General features: G+C 38.8%; 1 protein-coding gene across 5 annotated transcripts in view; it reads right to left on the reverse strand.

The window, feature by feature from the left end:
* LRP1B (LDL receptor related protein 1B) overlaps window positions 1-19,491 on the reverse strand; it is a 761,175-nt gene that overhangs the window by 464,186 nt on the left and 277,498 nt on the right. For all 5 annotated transcript variants that reach the window (XM_052792801.1, XM_052792800.1, XM_052792798.1 and 2 more), the window contains one exon: window positions 7,008-7,145. In XM_052792801.1, coding sequence (XP_052648761.1) covers window positions 7,008-7,145 — 138 coding nt within the window. The remainder of the gene's footprint in view (window positions 1-7,007; window positions 7,146-19,491) is intronic.

The raw sequence follows: 19,491 nt of genomic DNA on the forward strand, positions 1-19,491 counted from the left end.
TGTTTGTTTTCTTTTCTCAATAGAGGGCAGCCTCAAACAGTAACAGCAGACAACAACAGCAGGCAACAATAAATACCATTTAACCTAAATCCCTAGAAAGTAGAACAAAGCTTTCTCAGATCACTCCATTGCATCCCCTACGACATTGACTGTAGCTGTTTTCATCAGCTTTATGTAGCCCAAGACCGTTAACTACCATCACGACTAACCGGTCCTCTTAACTACCATGATCTTGTTTAAAATATGACATATTAACATGTCTACTACACTTTGTGCATTTTATTAGGCAACAGGATCATGGAAAAACTGAAATACTGGAGTTATAATCTTTGCTCCTCTCTCTCAGAAAGAAAATTAAAAACAACCGCGTGGTACAAGCATTAAACACTGCATTTCCTATTGTAAACATGGTTTCCATGACCTTGAAGAAAGTATATGTATTTAAAACATAGGTGCTAAATAGGAAAACTAATCAGTATTTGTATTCAGGGAGGCCATAACTGACCGACACTCGATTTTGCCAGTAAGGAACAGTGTCCAACATTTTCTCCCAGGAAAATAAATACTGCAACGTGAAATGGAAATACTGATTGCAAGCAGGTAAGACATACATCACTCCTTCCGTGGACAAGATCACAACACTCTATACAAACTGTGTACTACATAATGATCTGTTATCGTACATTATTATCATATATGGTCAAACATTTAAATTCTACACTTAATTTGCCACATAGACAATGCTGATACCTTAACAATGGTGTTCATTTGTGTATTCTGGCCTAAAAATCTCTTTAGCAACAGTCCATAAAAAGTGGGATGAAATCACATCACACAAATGTCTCCCACTGCTCTATCCCCCTGCCAGCCACCTTTAATTTGCTTTGCTGCAATAGGATTCTGTGATAGAAAGTTATTAAATCACCAAGCCCATGACTTCTTTGTCTTGACAGCAGAATAGACTAAATGACCTTGGCTAATTTCAATGAGCCACATCATGCTCTATTAAGGCAAAAAGACGTGAAAGAGAGTAATATACAAGAAATTGGATATTTGGATGGTGAAATGAGGAGATGCAATAAAACCAAAAAAAGCAAAAGAAGCCTTTGCTCAGACAAATGTAGTTACTTACTAGTAGCTCTGTTCCAAAGCAAAAATACCTATGATCGTCTTATTTTAGTGCCTACGCTTCTTTCTCTTTTCTGTCTTATAACCACAAGTAAAAAGCTTGATGCAGAAGGCAGAGCGGTTGCAGAGGGAATCATTTTGAATGTTACCTGATGGTTTCAGCAGCCCCACTGGTACATCAGGAGCACTGTGAGATTTCCTGGGGGTCCAAGGATTCAGTAACCTAACGTGACACTTTGTACATCACACTCTTAAAGGATGACTGATTTAAAGCTTGTCAGAATAAACTAAATGAGTTTACAGGGATTTCTTTTGCATGTATGCACTACTTCTAGAAACCGTCTCATGAGAAAATGGTGGGAACATTTATAATTCTAGACTAATTTAGATTTTCTTTGTTACCTTGTTACATGACTTCATGAGAAAGGGAAAAAAAAAAAGAAAAAAAGTAAGACTAGGATCTAAATGTAGCTCCATAACTTTCAGTTTTATAATTTTGCCTTATTCTTGAAAGGCCTGAAGTTTCCATAAAATTCTGAAATTTGTATTTTCCCCTCTGGTAAACACTAATTAAAATTTCCCAGTGTTCCAGATGTAGAAGTGCCAGAAGAAAAATATGATTCAGTAATAGTAGCATTTATCTTCACCTTATGATAACAATTCATTCAAAAACCTAAAGAGAAAAATAATACTCTGATTATAGGCTGCTACAAACAGAACAATTATTTGGCCAAATCTTCTGTATGTGTGTTCTGCAATTTTTTAGTACTAAATGATCCAGAGTTCGCCTTTGTATATTTTATTGACTAGAGATCATGGTTCAGTTCACAGTTAACAAAGATCCAAATAAACTGAAGACTTGGAAGAATTCTATGAGATCTCTTATGTTCAGTCAAAATTTCAGTTTTTATTAAAAAAGAAAGTATCTCAACTAACCTCTGTGATCTCTCCTAGATTTTCTTAATCTTAATTAACCTACTAAAACATGTTGGCTTACATCTACTTAATATATCAAACAAAAATTTGAAGTTATTCTCATAAGATATTTAGTCTTCCGAAGGTAATGCAGATTCTCCTGTATTCCCAGGCTTGCCTTGTCAACAGCGCTAGGTAGGCAGACAGGTAGACATGCAGGCAATTACCTTATGTATAGTGACTCTCCAAATAGAAAGGGGCTTTATGGATGTTGCAGTCTTGCTATTATGATTAATTTCAATATGAGATGGTATAAGCAATCCGAATAATCAGTATTTCGGACGGGAAAAGATACAGTCACATTTTTCATGCAACTCCATCTTCAGTGGGGAGCTGCTGTGATTCAGAGCCAGGAAGAAAAATGTCCTGAGGTCTGCCGAGCCCTGGTCCAGTGACTCCTACTGGATACTGGCCAGATACTATTGGTAGCTAATCAGTAGCAGCGACTAGAATAAGAGAAAGTGTCCTCAAAAACCTGCTCAACTCCTTGCACATCAGGGTTTTGGCGCAAGTAGACTTCCAGGGAATCCCTACAGCACTCCTGCTTTGCCCTTCCCAAAGCCTTGGCTTTTCCATCCTCAAACCAAAGTAGAGAGCATAACCCACATCAAGGCTGTGACAGAAGACTATTTAATGAGATCCCAATGTACTTTATGGTGAATGTGTCCATTGGAGAGGTGTACATGCAGACTATTAATGCTGTTACTATTTTGTCTTGTCAGGTAGGATGGATGCACTTGCTGCGTTATTCCCATTGCATAAGACAACACAGTCCATAGAAATGCAATGGATGCTGCAGTATAATGCAAAATATACTTCAACTTTAAAGTCAGAGCATCAGCATGTAATTAGTGCCTTCACTGGGCTCTTACCCGGGTGTCTTAATTTCATGTCAGTTTTACTTCTCGGTGATTGTTCCAAAAATGATCCATTTTATGATAACTTTGCATAAGCCAAAGATATGCAGAGTATTTGCAGTAGCATTTTTTCAGTATTCTTTTAGTATTTTCTGACTGCAATATTGAGAATTTTAGCCTTACTATTCCTGCACCTATTAATAATAACTTAGCCCTTAAGTTAGTTAAGTGAAAAAGGACATTTCTATATTCTGTAAAAGTTCTCCTTTTCTAGAGCTCTAACTCAAGAGACAGACCAATCTTTTTTTTTGCCATATATATATATATAGTACTAATTTATAAAACTGTACAGATCACCTCCGCAGCCCTATAAAGAAGCCCTTCTAAGATTCACAGTGATTGTAATTCTCTAGAAATTATCTTAAGGATATATCTAATCCTTTACCTACTCAAGGCCAGGTTACTCTGTCTAATCCATAATGGATATTTGTCTAAGCTGTTCCTAAAGCCTTCAGAAAAAAAATGAGGTATTTTAACCTTCAAAAGATCACAAAATAGAGGCTGGAGCAAGCTGTAGCCATATGACACCTACTTTGACCACAACCAGACCCAGTTCCAGTCCTGTATCAGCAATGCCCCCGGCAACCTCATATGCGACTGGGATGAACCATGGGAAGGAATGACTTAGAGCTAATAGTTCAGCTTGCAATAATTCGGTGACTCCCCTGTGGCAGAAGACTTCTCAGCTCATCGCATGGCTGAGCTTTAAAAGTGGTTGAAAACACAACTGAAATAAAGACCTAGCTTTCAGAAGAAACCTGAAGAACTGTGTAAAAGAAAGAAACTTAATTGTCAAGAGCAGCTCCGGATCAGTTCTCTACCAGAACTACTCAAGCTTGAGTCTAGTTTTAGCATTGGTAAATTTTATCTGACCCTTATCAAGCCTCCAAATAGCTGATGGGCACCAGCTCCCCCATTCAGCAGGATTGCATGGTGGTGAAATTATCTGGTGAATCTCAGAAAGCTGAACAGCCCCAGCCTAAGCTTTTTAGAAGGGTTTAATATATACTTTGATCCCTTGCTTATTCAGCCTCTCTAAAGCATTCTTTAATTAGTCAAAAAATAGCAAGGAATCCAAAATGACCAAATACAGATATCTTATCAGTATTATGTGCTGTGAGTTTCAGTTTCAGTGAACCACACACCCCTTCTCCTCTGAAGGACATTGAAACACATAATGTGAAACAACCATACATAATAGAACATTTTTTATTTCATATTGCCACAACCTCTCCTGAATTTATGCATTACGTTCACCAGAAAAAATGCATATGTGCCTGAAATAAAAGATGATGAGACAGGAATGTCATTGTATTTACTACTATTTCCTTGAAATTTCACATATATTACCATTTCACACTGCAGATATGATCATATTTTTACTTGCCCAGGGAAAGGTGCAGGCCTGAATATATCTCTCAAAGATCATAATATAATGAATTAACATAAGAACGTTAAATTTAGAGAAAGAAATTCCAGTTACTGAATGCTTATACACCATTAGTTCTTAAGCATTATTATAAGCTTTAACCCCCATGGAGTTGTGACCTGTACACTGAAATGGTCTTTGCCATGGTCACCCATGCCATACTTCATATCATAACTTATCTTCCTGGTGCATAGACCGTGACTTATTTACACTGCACTATCAGTGTCGCTAGCAATAGATTATTTTAACAAAGTCAGCTCTGTGACCGAGTTGTTTGCAATCAATTATTTAAAAGTGCTATTATCCTCTTGATCAATCAAAAATGTCATATGAACAATGTTAACTAAAGAGAAACAGAATGCCATTTGTGTTACTAATATCAAGAAAAAGCTAACTATTTGGCGAGGTTTCTGAAGCAACTTTGCAGCTTTTGACTCAACAGTTACCCATGCATTGTTCTGATACAAAGATATATACAGAGAGAATAATTACAACTATACTGCATTCATACCAAATATCTAATACATAGGAATGTATCATAATGAGACATTAGTGGCAGTTATTAGTATCAAACTACATGATCATAATGTAAAGTTACTGTTTTCTATATCCTTTGGCTTTGCTGATAGAAACATGTTGCTGATAGAAATGTGTCCACTAATAATTTCAAGAACTGCCTCTAATAAGCAAGTCAAAATACCCAACTGCTACAAAAATCAATATTAATGAATTAACCACTTACTAGACGAGGTACTGGGAGACAACTTTAAATTCTTAATAAAATATAATATTAAAGAACTTCATTATCTATGTGTTCTCTGTGGTTTAGATGAAATATTTGTTTAGTATATTTTACTAAATTCTATGGTAATTTATTAGATCAGACATTAATTTTTCCATTGGAAGTTTTCATATTCATATATGATAATAAATAAAGGAGTAGGAAGCAACATGAACCTTACAAGGTGTATTTGAGCATAAATTAAAAGGGCATGAATAAAGATTATGTATTTTATGTGCTATCACATTCCAAAGTACAGGCTACATATACAAAGTGCTACATATGAAAACCAAGCATATTTAATTTACACTAACATAGGATTTTATTTTTAGTCTATTTATTTTTTCTGATTCCATTAATCTCCTAATTTAAAGACTTAAAATACAATAAAAATGCAAGAGAGTTATAATACAATAATTATTCAGCACTGGAAGTTTTTAATCCTCTGCCATTTAATCAAGAGTAATTTATACAAATACATGAATTATTGAGGAATATACATTTAAACAGTGCTTAATGGATCAATACTGTTCTCTGAAATACAACTCATCTGCAACTTCAGAAAGATTCAATATAGGCCAAATACTGCTTTGGCCAGTTTAACTTTTGGGGTTTTTTGGATGCTGGGACCAGTGCGAAAAACAGTATGCTGACACAAATTTTGATTTTGTGTAATGCTCATTGAACGAGGACTATACAAAAGTAGAGCATTCAAGAAAAGAAATGATTCCTATCACTGTGAATAAGAATTGTCATATATTTTATGACAGCCTATATCCTTACCTGGTTATATAAAAATAACTATTTGTAGTTTTGTGAAGTCAGCAGTATTACATTGATTAATTCCAGCTGGCTTTTTTTTCTTTTTTCTTTTTTTTTTTATATGGCTTATTTTTGGTGCGGGCTTAGATTTTATTATAACAGTTCTGGAAATCTGTCCACATGAACTTTTAAATTCTAATTTAACTTTTTGATCTATACCATTAATTGTACCTTTTACTGTAGATTGTCACATTGGATTGTAGCAGAAGTCCCAGGACCTGTCCTTGAGTTTCTGGTTTTGAACATGGGATATGTTGAGGACCATCAACAATCATTTGCCTAGCAGTAAAGTCTACTGACTGAGAATAACTGACATCTTAATGACTCATGGTATCCAACATTTGGGCTTAATATGGCAGCCTTATAACTATCCCCAAGGCAGACCTTAATAAGTCTTCTGCGTAGTATAGCTCAGGTATTAAAAAAGTTGACCTTCGCCAATTTCTCCTTAAGATTTCTCATTGCCAGAATTTGGTAACTACACTCTTAAACAGTAGATTATTAGAATAACCCCCCCCCCCCAAAAAAACAAGTCCTCAAAGCAGAATAACGCTCATAGCAAATCTGATGTATTTTTCACTGTTTTTCTTTGGGTTTTTTTGTTTAAACAAAAGTTGTAAGGAAAAAAATATTATGGCAGTGTGCTGCCCAACCTTTGTTCCCTAAGAAAGGGCTTCCTCATCCTTCTTTTGATATAACTATTTCCATCATACAAGGTTAGTAATTGTTACAGAAAAAGTCTGAAAACCTGTAGGGGCTTTTTACTTACATTTGCTTCACAAAAAATATTTTTAAAATGAACTTGAAAAATACATTAAAATATGCCTCTATCAATCCATTTTTGTTTTATATGTATTCCCAAGAACAAGAAAGTTCTGGTTTTCTTTGAATTAAAAAATAAAATACAGCAGAAGACTTCAGGTCAAAGCATTTTTGTCTCAGCAAATTTACTTACCCCGGCAATGTACTCCTTCGTCATACCCGTCAGAACAGTCATAAACACCATTGCAGAGCTGGGACAAGTGGATGCATTTGTTGGTACCGATGCAGCTAACGTAATTCGGGGTGCACTTGAAATCTGCTTCCTCAGGACCTAAAAAATACACAGAAAATTTCTTATACATATTTTTATATCTACAACAAGGCAAAGAATGTTCTATATTGCATTTCCATTTTAAAGCTAAGGGCAACACTCCATGTATTAGTCCATTTTGCAGATTTTTAGTGCATTAGCATTGCAGCATTTAGGAGTATTAAAATCATCAAGAAATGATTAGTGCAATTAAAAGGAAATCAATGGGTCATAGAGGATTATTTCCCAAAATACAGGTGTTACAGATGCTAAAATTAAGCTTTGCAAACATTAAAGTATCATAAAATTTTCAATTGCTTTGTGAATATCCTATCATGAGTTATATCAAGAGTAATGGGTACCACTATTTACATTCATTGTTGTCCTGTATAGATAATTTTGGATATTTATGAAACTACATATAAATGTTACATATTTCTGGCTGCATTAGATCAGAGAAACTGTTCCTTCAGCCCAGGAGTCGGCCTCTGAAACTGCGCAGTACAGGATGGTAGGGAGAGGATAAGGATGCTGTGATTGCTCCCTTTGCAGCCATCCCAACTGCAATCACTCTGTGTCCCCTTATCCCTGAAGTGTTAAGTACAGGCATTTTTGAGGAAGTTCAGGGATTTTTGAGGATCTCTTTTGATTATTTCTTAAGAGAGGGTTCTGACTGATAAAAAAACCAACTAACATAATTTTACATGACAAAGTCTTTCAGTCTTTTAACACACTGCAAAGAACATTTAGAGGTCTGAAGGGTTTAGCTCAATTAGAGGATGAATCATAATGTATACACAGTATATGATTAGATACACAAAGACTGAAGGTGGGGAAATTTTACAGGAAACAACTTAAAGCTCCTTGATTGCATGTGTTGGAGCCTTGAGTCTGTGCTAAACTCTGACAGCTTGTAACAGTCCTCAAGGGAAATATACCCTAGGATGCACTGTGCTCAAGTGCAATATGCTTTCACCTTCTTCGAGGCACTAACTCCAGGACGAAGGACAAAAATCACAGGCAGTAGCTGAAAGCTCCCTTATAAGTGGGAAAATCTCAGCTTTGGCAGATCTGATCTCTTGAAGTCAGCAGGAGAAAGCAAAGGAGAGCTCTGGGGGGAATTTACGATTTCTGTAACAAATACAGATAGGTCTTAGCACAGCCCATTAAATAAAACTCCTAACTTAAAAAACTTGTCCCAATTAGAAAAATTAAATTAAAAATTCCCACTGCCGTGCTACATGTCAGGAAGCCATCCACCATTTAGAGTGAGCACAACAAATACCAATTTTCAGTGGTTTACAATGCTTTTGCCTGTATTCTTTTATGCAACTCCCGCCAGCATAGGGCAGGTGTTCCCCTTCCCCAAGCAGAGCACGCACCCCTAAAACGCGCATCCACTGAGCAGGAAGGCATGACGTCCAGCGTCCTGCTTCCCTCCTCTGACCTTTCCAGCTTCACACCTTGCACCGATGGACGGACACCAATTACATCCTTGATTAACAGAAACGTAGCACACTGGTACTAGGGATAAAAAGGCAATGTGGGGATGAATGTACTCTGTCTCAAACAATTTGTGTGCTTCCAGAATGAAAAAAACCCATATTTTTTATTATGGCCATATACTACATACAGTGTTTCAAGAAAACTGCATTCCTAAGCTAATGGTAAGGGGTCTAAATACCTTTTGAAGTCAAAGAAGAGAAACAACTATCCTCACTATGCTCTACGTTGAATAAGTGCTTAGCAAATGTAGAAGTATTAAAACCCTTCACAAAGAATACATTTTTCCTGTATTTTCCAGTAAAATATAGGAGGACATTAACAACAGAAAGTTGAGAGATGATTAAAACTTATCTAGATGTTAGGATTTGAAGACCACGGTAATAAGAATCAGAGAGGTGTGACCTCCTGGTGCTGGCAGAGACCCCTGAACCATGCAACAAAAAAAGAGATGGGGGCAATGGGCCACTGGGTGGGGCTTTGGGTTTTGGTTTTTTTTTTTGCTTGGGCTTCAGGCATTTTACTCTTTTTTTTGTTACATGAAGGTAGGACACTTCATCCTATGAAGCATCCCATGCACATATGCGCATAAAGCTCACTGAAGAACCTAAAACCTAAATGCAGTGCCCAGCATTCCTCCAGGACAGGTTTCACTTTCAAGGAAGAACATAAATAAAGCAGATTAGGATAGTCAAGTGCTCAGTGTCAGGTAAGTCATATAAAACTGAAAGGTTTAATTTGATTCCCATTTCAGTTGCATCAGGACTTGAAGGCACCTAACATTTAACAAAACCAAACTAATCTTTTGATTTGCCATTTATAGCATGCTTACTCATTGCATTAGACCAACTGTCAATAGAGTGTGAGGTGTAAAAAAGATCTTTTCTTCTAAAATAGAGAACAGTCATTAAAAACACTTAGATCTGTGAAGCAGGTAAACCATGGTACTTGCGTTACTTACATATAAACCTAGATTGCTAGAGGGCTTTCAGCATTCATACCTTATCAAAGAGAAAACTGAGATCTGTGACCAAAAATATATAAGAGTATATATTTCTCTTCTAAATTTAATGAGTGAAAAGAATGAATCTCTTAATTAACATTTAAAATCTCAGTAGGACTAGTCTGATATGCTCCTGTCTAAAGATTTTGAGATTTAATTTTGATTTGACGCTTCTTGCTTTTAAAATACAAGATTCCTTCAGGACACAAACATCCTGCAATTGTAAATATATTATCTAACTAAAATACTAGTAGGGGAGCTTCCTAAATTAGTTTTCTTTGATTGGGAACTGCATATGAGGAGAAACTGAAATATGGTGCAAGAAGTAATACATTGTTTTGTTTTCAAGAGAAATTTTGTGCACCACTTGTGAAAACGGAAAGGTTACGATTAGAAGCGACTAACTTATTCATGTGATTAAGATAAATTCATATGTACTTTCTGTTTCCTTACTAGCATGACGCTTTGGAAGTCAACTCGACTTCTAAATGAAGATGAACTTCAGTCCAAAAAAGCCCTGTTTTATAGAAGACTTGTAACCTATTTTGTCTGCAAAATGACTCTAAAAGGTAACAGGTCTCAATCATCCAACAATGTCAGTGGAACAAGACAGCATGTCCCAAGGCCTCCCTGCTCACAATTCCTACCACCGTCACTGAATAAAAAAAATAAGCTAAACAAAGTGGCATGTTGCGATGCCTTTAAAGCAGCACATGCTTTTCCCACTGAAATCTGAAATGTCTAATGCAAATAAAGATGAGTAGCATTTTATCTTTGAGAGAAAAATAATTGAGAGCAGCCCTGCGGAGAAGGACTTGGGGGTGTTGGTTGACAAGAAGCTCAACATGACCCAGCAATGTGTGCTTGCAGCCCAGAAAGCCAACCGTATCCTGGGCTGCATCCAAAGAAGCGTGACCAGCAGGTCGAGGGAGGCGATTCTCCCCCTCTACTCTGCTCTGGTGACACCCCACCTGGAGTACTGCCTTCAGCTCTGGGGCCCCCAACATAGGAAGGACATGGACCTGTTGGAGCGAGTCCAGAGGAGGGCCATGAAGATGATCAGAGGGCTGGAGCACCTCTCCTATGAAGACAGGCTGAGAGAGTTGGGATTGTTCAGCCTGGAGAAGGGAAGGCTCCAGGGAGACCCTATAGCAGCTTTCCAGTACCTAAAGGGGCCTACAGGAAAGCCAGAGAGGGACTTTTTCCAAGGGCATGTAGTGATAGGACAAAGGGTAATGGCTTTAAACTGAAAGAGGATAGATTTAGATTAGATATAAGGAAGAAGTTCTTCACTGTGAAGGTGGTGAGGCACTGGAACAGGTTGCCCAGAGAGGCTGTGGATGGATGGCCGAACCCTGGCAGTGTTCAAGGCCAGGTCGGATGGGGCTTTGAGCAACCTGGTCTAGTGGAAGGTGTCCCTGCCCATGGCAGGGGGGTTGGAACTAGATGATCTTTGAGGTCCCTTCCAACCCAAACTATTCTATGATTCTATGATCTTGTTTACTCCTCTTCCCTCTTTCTTTAAGAGACAGCCACTTCTGGCAGCTTTATCAAGTGCACTTTGGGAAAAGGAATTTAAAAGTGTTCTTCAAAATAATCTCAGTGTATTTTACATCAGTGTAAGAATGCTAAGAATATAAGACGGATGGCGTCTTTTCTTCCCTTCAAAAGGCACAGTAATTCCTAGCCTTGCCAGTTGGTGGAAAAATAGTCAAAACCACTGGCTGCAATTACGGTAATACACCATCTCGATGTTTCAAACACTCATACTAGGACACTGCTTGGAGGGTGAAGAGGATGGAAGCAGCATTGCTTATGCAGTGCTGTGCAGCTCAGGAGACTCTGGCTCAGGAAACAGAGTAACTGTCTCCTTGGTATAACTGCACGTTAACAGATGGCTAAATGAGAATGGAAAAAAAACAAAGCTGAGCTGCAGAAAGGTGAGCCAGGGGCTGTGGGGGTTCCCCCCGGGGCTGGCAGCATGGCCATCCCACCAAAACTGAGAGGTGGCCAGGCCAGCCCCAGCCTGGGACATTGGCCACCTCAGTGGGGATGTGCCACGATGTCTTCTCACGGGAGGGGTGAGGATCAGGCCTACCCTGGTGAGGGTACCAAGGTTAGACAAAGTCCTGGGAAGGCCAGGTGGGGCCAGGTGGATGGGTCACCGCTTCTTTTCCAAATCCTCCAGAAGGCAGACTGTGCCCAGGAGCAGGCAGGCTGAAAACAGAAGGGCAGCGATTCATTTCAGATCCAGATTTCTTTGGCTGTTGAATTGAGTGGGATGGCCATTTCTGATTTGGTCACACTGTGTCAGGGCTCACTGCACTTTCCCAGCATGTGAGAAAGCATGGAGGAAAACTGCACCGTGCTTTGGCAAGACCTGTGCAGTGTACAGTGAACCTAGATGAAGTCCCTTCAACGAAAGCGCCTGTGCTTCAGTGGGGCTTGAGAAGAGGTAAGAGAGTCCTTGTGATATCCTCCAGCAGGAGACAATGGAATCAAACACAACATCTGGTTTCCCACCAACGAAGCATCGTGAGAAAGTATTAAAGGCCACAGTCAGAATTAGCAGAGAAATTTTACCACACACTTTTGACATGGTATCTGTCTTGAAATTGGGCTTGACCAAAACTGTACCTGCCTCGCTCCAGGCTCATGCTATACTAAATTTCAAACTAGAGAATGCAACTGATAATCTACAAGCTGATTATTTCCAATAGTTTTTGTTATCATAAGCAATACACAAGCATTTATTAGCAAAAAATATAGATGAACATTATTTCATTATGTACGTTTCCTTCTTCTAGAAACAACCCCCCTAATTTAATGTAAATGAAGGTACAACTTTGTGTTAAGTTTACTAAGGAGTTACAGAGTATGAATAAAAGATATTTGCAAAGATCATAGAGATAGCCAGACAAAAGGAGACATGCTAGGGTGCCCAGAACAAATTCAAGGTCCTAAAAAAGTTATTAAATTACAGTGAAACACACACTCCCACTTCTTGCAAATTCATTTAGAGATGCTCATATTTGACAACTATTACAAAAAAAGCAGCAAAGCTGCTACTTCTGAGTTTATTTTTTCACCTTTGTCTTTCTCAGCTAAGTTTTTACAAAGTGCTTTTTCTTTCAACATCTCAGGTAAGTAGTTAGACTTTTAAATAAGAGACTAGGCAGCCAAATGTGGTGCATCCCTTTTACATCACTGCATCCAATTTACTTGAAGACCAGCAATTTTCTAGCAGCTCTAATCCTGGGCTGTCCTCAGCCACAAGAAACAATTATACCAAGCTGTGGGATGCCTTCAAAATTTCCATTTGTGTTGTACATCAGTGACTTACAGATGCATCCTGCTCTCCTAAGTGTCTTTATGGAGTGAACCTTCTCCACAGTGAATAGTTATCCTGAACAAAACCTTATTCCACTGGTTCAATGGCCTTTGAATTCAACTCTGTTTGCACATGTAGGTGGGAACCCTGGAAAAGGTATTTTGTACCTTTCCAGGTACAAAAGCACCAACACGCAGTGGATGGAATCTGACCCAAAAAGAAAATTGATAATTTTGATACAAATAACAAAGTCGTCAAAAAATGTCTTTTAGTCTTCTGACTGCAGCACACCTTCCTCTAGAAAAGTTTTGGTATAGCAACTACCTAGGTCTTCTCTGTGATGTTATCAAATGAAGTTGATTAATGACTCTAATTAAGCAAAAATAGCCCAATGTTTAAGAAAGAATAATCCACACAACCTTTAGGATCTCTCTGGATAAATATGGGCTTAAATGAAAATACTCCACTATGGTACAATACAGTATGTGGGCTGTCAAACACACACATAAGATTGTGAGACCTGTTTCTCCCTGTTAACTCGCCTCCATAGCAGTGCCAGTACTCCCTTCCTACTGTGAAGCGTGGTATACGATATTTAAGGTTGCAGAACTGATTAAAAAACTGAATATTTATTCTTTAACATAGCTCTTGGCAACAAGAAACAGCCTGCCACATGCAGCCAAAGTAATATAAAATATGTCGTGGTTTAACCCCGGCCAGCAACTAAACATCACGCAGCCGCTCACTCACTCCCCCCCACCCAGTGGGATGGGGGAGAAAATCGGGAAAAGAAGCGAAACCCGTGGGTTGAGATAAGAACGGTTTAATAGAACAGAAGAAACTAATAATGATAATGATAACACTAATAAAATGACAACAGCAATAATAAAAGGATTGGAATATACAAATGATGCGCAGTGCAATTGCTCACCACCCGCCGACCGACACCCCGCCAGTCCCCCCGAGCGGCGATATCCCTGCCCCCACTTCCCAGTTCCTATACTAGATGGGACGTCACATGGTATGGAATACACCGTTGGCCAGTTTGGGTCAGCTGCCCTGGCTCTGTCCTGTGCCAACTTCTTGTGCCCCTCCAGCTTTCTCGCTGGCTGGGCATGAGAAGCTGAAAAATCCTTGACATTAGTCTAAACACTACTGAGCAACAACTGAAAACATCAGTGTTATCAACATTCTTTGCATACTGAACTCAAAACATAGCACTGTACCAGCTACTAGGAAGACAGTTAACTCTATCCCAGCTGAAACCAGGACAAATATCTGATATAGTTTTAAAAGTGTGAGCAGTCATCCTCACAGGTGTTTTTTAAATTTATTTTTTGCCCAGTTCATCATTGAAAACTAGGGATTTTAAAAGTCCTTATCTTTTATAAAACTTGAAATCACAACATCTTGAAGTAATGTTTCTGACCCAGCCAAGACATACTGTACCTTAAAGATATTTAAGGTTTAGGGCTAAATTATGACCATTAGAAAAGGTTGCTTTTGTGGGAGCATTAGAGATTAGTGGGAAAAAGAGACTATACTTCCATGATTAATTTTTTTTATGTTAAATGTTTGAAAACTTCCAAGAGGTGGTATACTACATATTAATTTCTGTAGTTACAGGTTAACGTGTAAAGTGTAAACACACGTGGTATCCCATGGTATCATAATTGCTTTAAAAAGTAATTTTTCACACAGACTAGATGCACACTTTTAATATCAGGACTTTGAAACAGTGGGATAAATTTATGGAAATTACTTAAAATCTTTGGTATATTATATATATCTGCAAAGAAAGGATTTCATATTTAATAAGAATTTATGTATTGTAAGTAACCCCTTATCTATTCCTACTTTTATCCATATGCTTTATTCAACCACGTAGACTGATAATGAATATAAATTCGAAGTCACCTTCAATTATATAAGGTATTTAGCTGTCCATGAAAGAAAAAGAATAATAAACACGGTAGGATGTGGACAGCTGAAAAGAAGAGGAAAGCAGGCGAAGTATTGGGCTGTTTGCAGCAGAACAATAGCTGTAATCTCTGACCTCACAGACACGGCATATTGTCTCCAAAATAATATTTCACAAGAAAGAATAAAACCAGTGGCAGCCAGTAGGTTTGTGAGTGTGCAAATGAATGAATATCGTTATAGTACACCCTCGTAACTTATGACCAAACATAAGAGATGAGCTAAAGACTATAGAAAGCAATACTGAAACGAACAGAAACAAAAGAGAAAATGAAGAACTTAAGAAATCAAAAGATGGCTTTGAGTCATCACAGTTTGAAAATCAGTCATCTGTGCTGATTCACAGCCCTTACGCATCTAGTGCCAAGTGTCTCATCTCTTCTCTCTCTCTATAAACAGAGGGGTGTTGACACAACCAGCCCTCTGGTATCTACCTCCCTTTTCAAAAAAGGCTTTGGCTCATTGTGCTTTGTACAGGGAGAAGAAACACATCTCTCCAAGCCAAAGTTTCCCAAATCCAGTCAAGGATTTTCATTGATCTTAGCCTGTGCTTAGAGTGCTGCATCCTCAGTAAGTTTGCAGATGACACCAAGTTGGGCGGGAGTATTGATCTGCTGGAGGGTAGGAAGGCTCTACAGAGGGATCTGGACAGGCTGGATCGATGGGCTGAGGCCGGTTGTATGAGGTTCAACAAGGCCAAGTGCCGGGTCCTGCACTTGGGTCACAACAACCCCATGCAGTACTACAGGCTTGGGGAAGAGCGGCTGGAAAGCTGCCCCACAGAAAAGGACCTGGGGGTGTTGGTCGACAGCCGGCTGAATGTGAGCTGGCAGTGTGCCCAGGTGGCCAAGAAGGCCAAGGGCATCCTGGCCTGTATCAGAAATCGTGTGGCCAGCAGGACTAGGGAAGTGATCGTCCCCCTGTACTGGACACTGGTGAGGCTGCACCCTGAGTACTATGTTCAGTTTTGGGCCCCTCACTACAGGAAAGACACTGAGATGCTGGAGGGTGTCCAAAGAAGAGCAACGAAGTTGGTGAAGGGTCTAGAGGACAAGTCTTACTAGGAGCAGCTGAGGGAACTGGGGTTGTTTAGTCTGGAGAAAAGGAGGCTGAGGGGAGACCTTATCGCTCTCTACATCTACCTGAAAGGAGGTTGTAGCGAGGTGGGTGTTGGTCTCTTCTCCCAAGTAACAAGCAATAGGACAAGAGGAAATGGCCTCAAGTTGTACCAGGGGAGGTTTAGATTGGATATTAGGAAAAATTTCTTCACCCGAAGGGTTGTCAAGCACTGGAACAGGCTGCCCAGGGAAGTGGTTGAGTCACCATCCCTGGAGGTATTTAAAAGATGTGTAGATGTGGCACTTAGGGACATGGTTTAGTGGTGGACTTGGCAGTGTTAAGTTGATGGTTGGACTTGATGATCTTAAAGGTCTTTTCCAATCTAAATGATTCTATGGTTCTATGATATATAATTTAGACAGTCAAAACCTCACAATTTAAAAAAAAAACAAAAAACCCAACAACCAAACAGTAGAAATTCACTTCTGAAGGATGGTTTCCAATTTTGTGTGTTACTGTAGACAAAATAGTTCAAAAGGTTATCTATCTGTAAAGCTCAGCTAGGCTCACAGTGGCACACAAAACTCCAACTTCTATACTCCTGTGACAGGCTTTTAGCATTGGTGCTAGTATTACATACAAATGAACTCACAGGTGCAAAACACAGCATATAGATACTGGGTTTATGATGCTCTATGGTTGCTTGCCTTTTCCTCTTTGTGTGTTTTTGTAAGTACTAGAGAAAAGCAAACAGCAGATAGTCTAAATCTAATATTATACAATAACTTTAATTGTTTAAATACTTCTTTTTGTTTAAAAACATGAACACTGTTTGCATACTGCCATTATAATGAATCTGTCAGGAGGTCTATTTAAGATGGCTCTCCAGCAAACACTTCCCCTTTGGCTATCTTTTTCCTGATCACTGCTTTCTGTGTGTCAGACACTTGCTCATCTTCGCTACACAGATGTAAATAATTAACAGAGCCACAGGACTCATCTTTTCTACTGTAATGTAGCTGATAGCCACTGGAGAGAAGTAGAAAAACTATGTTGAAGGTTGCACAAAGGCTGACAAAGAGGAAAAAAGAGGTAATGGAAATCTTTCTAAAAAAAGCTCAGCTTTTGGATCATTATCCAAAAACCCCTCTGGGCACACGTGGGCTGGGACAGGGCTAGAGTCTGAATACAGCTTTTCGGGTGATCAGGCCGAGAGCAGCCATCAGAATTGGGACCTGAACTAAAAGTGGTTTTTGCCTAAAATAAATCTACCTACTTGTCCTGGTTTTGGCTGGAATAAAGTTGATTTTCTTCTTAGTAGCTGGTGTAGTGCTGTGTTTTGGATTTAGGATGAGAATAATGTTGATAACTGATGGTTTAGTTGTTGCTAAGCAATGTTTATACTAAGTCAAGGACTTTTCACAGCTTTTCATACTGCCCTGCCATTGGAGGCTGGGAGTACACAAGAAACTGGGAGGGGAGAGAAAAATGGGAAGGACACAGCAAGGACAGCTGACCCAAACAAGTCAAAGGGGTATTCCATACCATGTTCCATCACGCCCAGTATATAAACTGGGGGGAGTTGGCTGGGGGGGGGGCACTGTGGCTCAGGATTGGCTGGGCATCGGTCAGCAGGTGGTGAGTAATTGTATTGTGCATCACTTGTTCTGTATATTCTATCATTATTATTCTCCTCGCCCCCGCCCCTTCCTTTTCTGTCCTATTAAACTGTCTTTATCTCAACCCACGAGTTTTCTACTTTTCTCACTTTTACCCTTCCGATTCTCAACACCATCCCACTGGCAGGGGAGTGAGCAAGCAGCTGCGTGGTGCTTAGTTGCTGGATGGGGTTAAACCACAACACTACTAAAGCTGTAAAAGCCATGGAGGCAATTGGACTGATAATAGTAAAATCAGCTCATAACAGCAGAATCCACCTAGATTCCTAAATGCAGTTGGACATTTTGCATCCAAAATTTACCTCAAATAGAAAATTCAGCAGGCCAAAGGGAGAAAATACCACCTCCTCAGCCAAAACCCATCTACTGTAACAGTTCTACAAGACTAGAGTAATTTTTCACTGAACAGCTCTAAATTGGATTGAATAGCACGACAATGTCTTCTTTTCTTCTTATTATTTTTTTTTTTAAAACAAGGTTAAGGGTGGTCAGAGAAATCAATGGCCACAAAGGAAACACCAAGCCTTACTTGCCCACCAACTTTTCTGCAGCCTCTCCAGTTACAGAAAAAAAGCAAAGAACAAACGAGGGCAGAGGCAAAGAGAAGGGGAGAGGAAACGAGAGTGGAGTCGCCTGGAGTGTTCCAATATTCTTTCCAAAGAGTTCATACACTGTGTCAGAAGATTAATGTAATAAATCAATTAATAAATACATAGTGCTTAAAGACTGCCACACTGTATCGGAATGAAAATTAGTTTAGGGGAGAGGGTAATGCAGATACATAACTGTACTTTATAGAGGAACTGACAAGGACCTAAAGTCCAAAAGAGAAATATGTCTTAATGTGATTTTTTTTTCTTTGCACTTGTGTTTCTTTAGATGTCAGTGAAAATGTCTCTATTGATATTGCCAGCAGGGCTCCATCATTATGCAATAAGGGAACAGAGTGTACTTTGCATATCACACATTTCTAAGACATTTCCATCCCTATAGAACAGATTATAAAATTCTGGCCTTTACTAAACTTAAGGTAAATATCTTAATTTTTGCCTATTGCTTACATCAAAACCTTCTATTCTCTCTACTGCTTCATTAGATGCTGGCAAACTCATGTTTTCTGTAGACATTATCTGACTTTCATTGTCCCAGACTTAACAACTATCTTCATTTTATGGACTCTATAAATACATGCATATGTATGTATATATAGTGCCTTTAAAAAAGCATATACAACCTACTAGTGTGTTATTACAGTAACTCACCCCTTCCCATTCCCCATTCTATAATACCCAGGAGCTGTGAATATAAATGGGTCTTGCACAGTTTTTAAACCTCTGTTTTTTCTTAAATAGTCCTAAATTTCACCCTTAAAATTTTCATCTGGATTTGTCATAAATGGAAAAATGTAACCTTGCAAACTTACATGGTATGCAAGAAAATGCATTATCTCACGTGAACTTTCAAAAAAACCCCTCCTTGCAGTCAGAAAGTACTAATGAAATTATCTAGCTGTAGAGAAAACATGTTGGTGTTTGGAAGCAAGAAGAATGAAGAACCCACAGGAGGACACATGTAGCATGAACTTTTCTTAAAAATCAAGCCTCTGTCTTGTCTTGCAAAACTCAATGTGCCAGTGGTGTTTGATTAAAAACAACACTAAAACAATTCTCACCATTATAATCTTCCATCACGACTGTCCAGCATAATATAGTTACGCATCAACGAGTTTTAGTATTTTTATATACTTGCTCAATGACCGCAGCTTCAACTTGTGCAGTAAAACTTACCATATAGACAACAAGAAAGAGAGAA

This window comes from Harpia harpyja, chromosome 7 (assembly GCF_026419915.1).
Source record: "Harpia harpyja isolate bHarHar1 chromosome 7, bHarHar1 primary haplotype, whole genome shotgun sequence".
NCBI lineage: Eukaryota > Metazoa > Chordata > Aves > Accipitriformes > Accipitridae > Harpia > Harpia harpyja.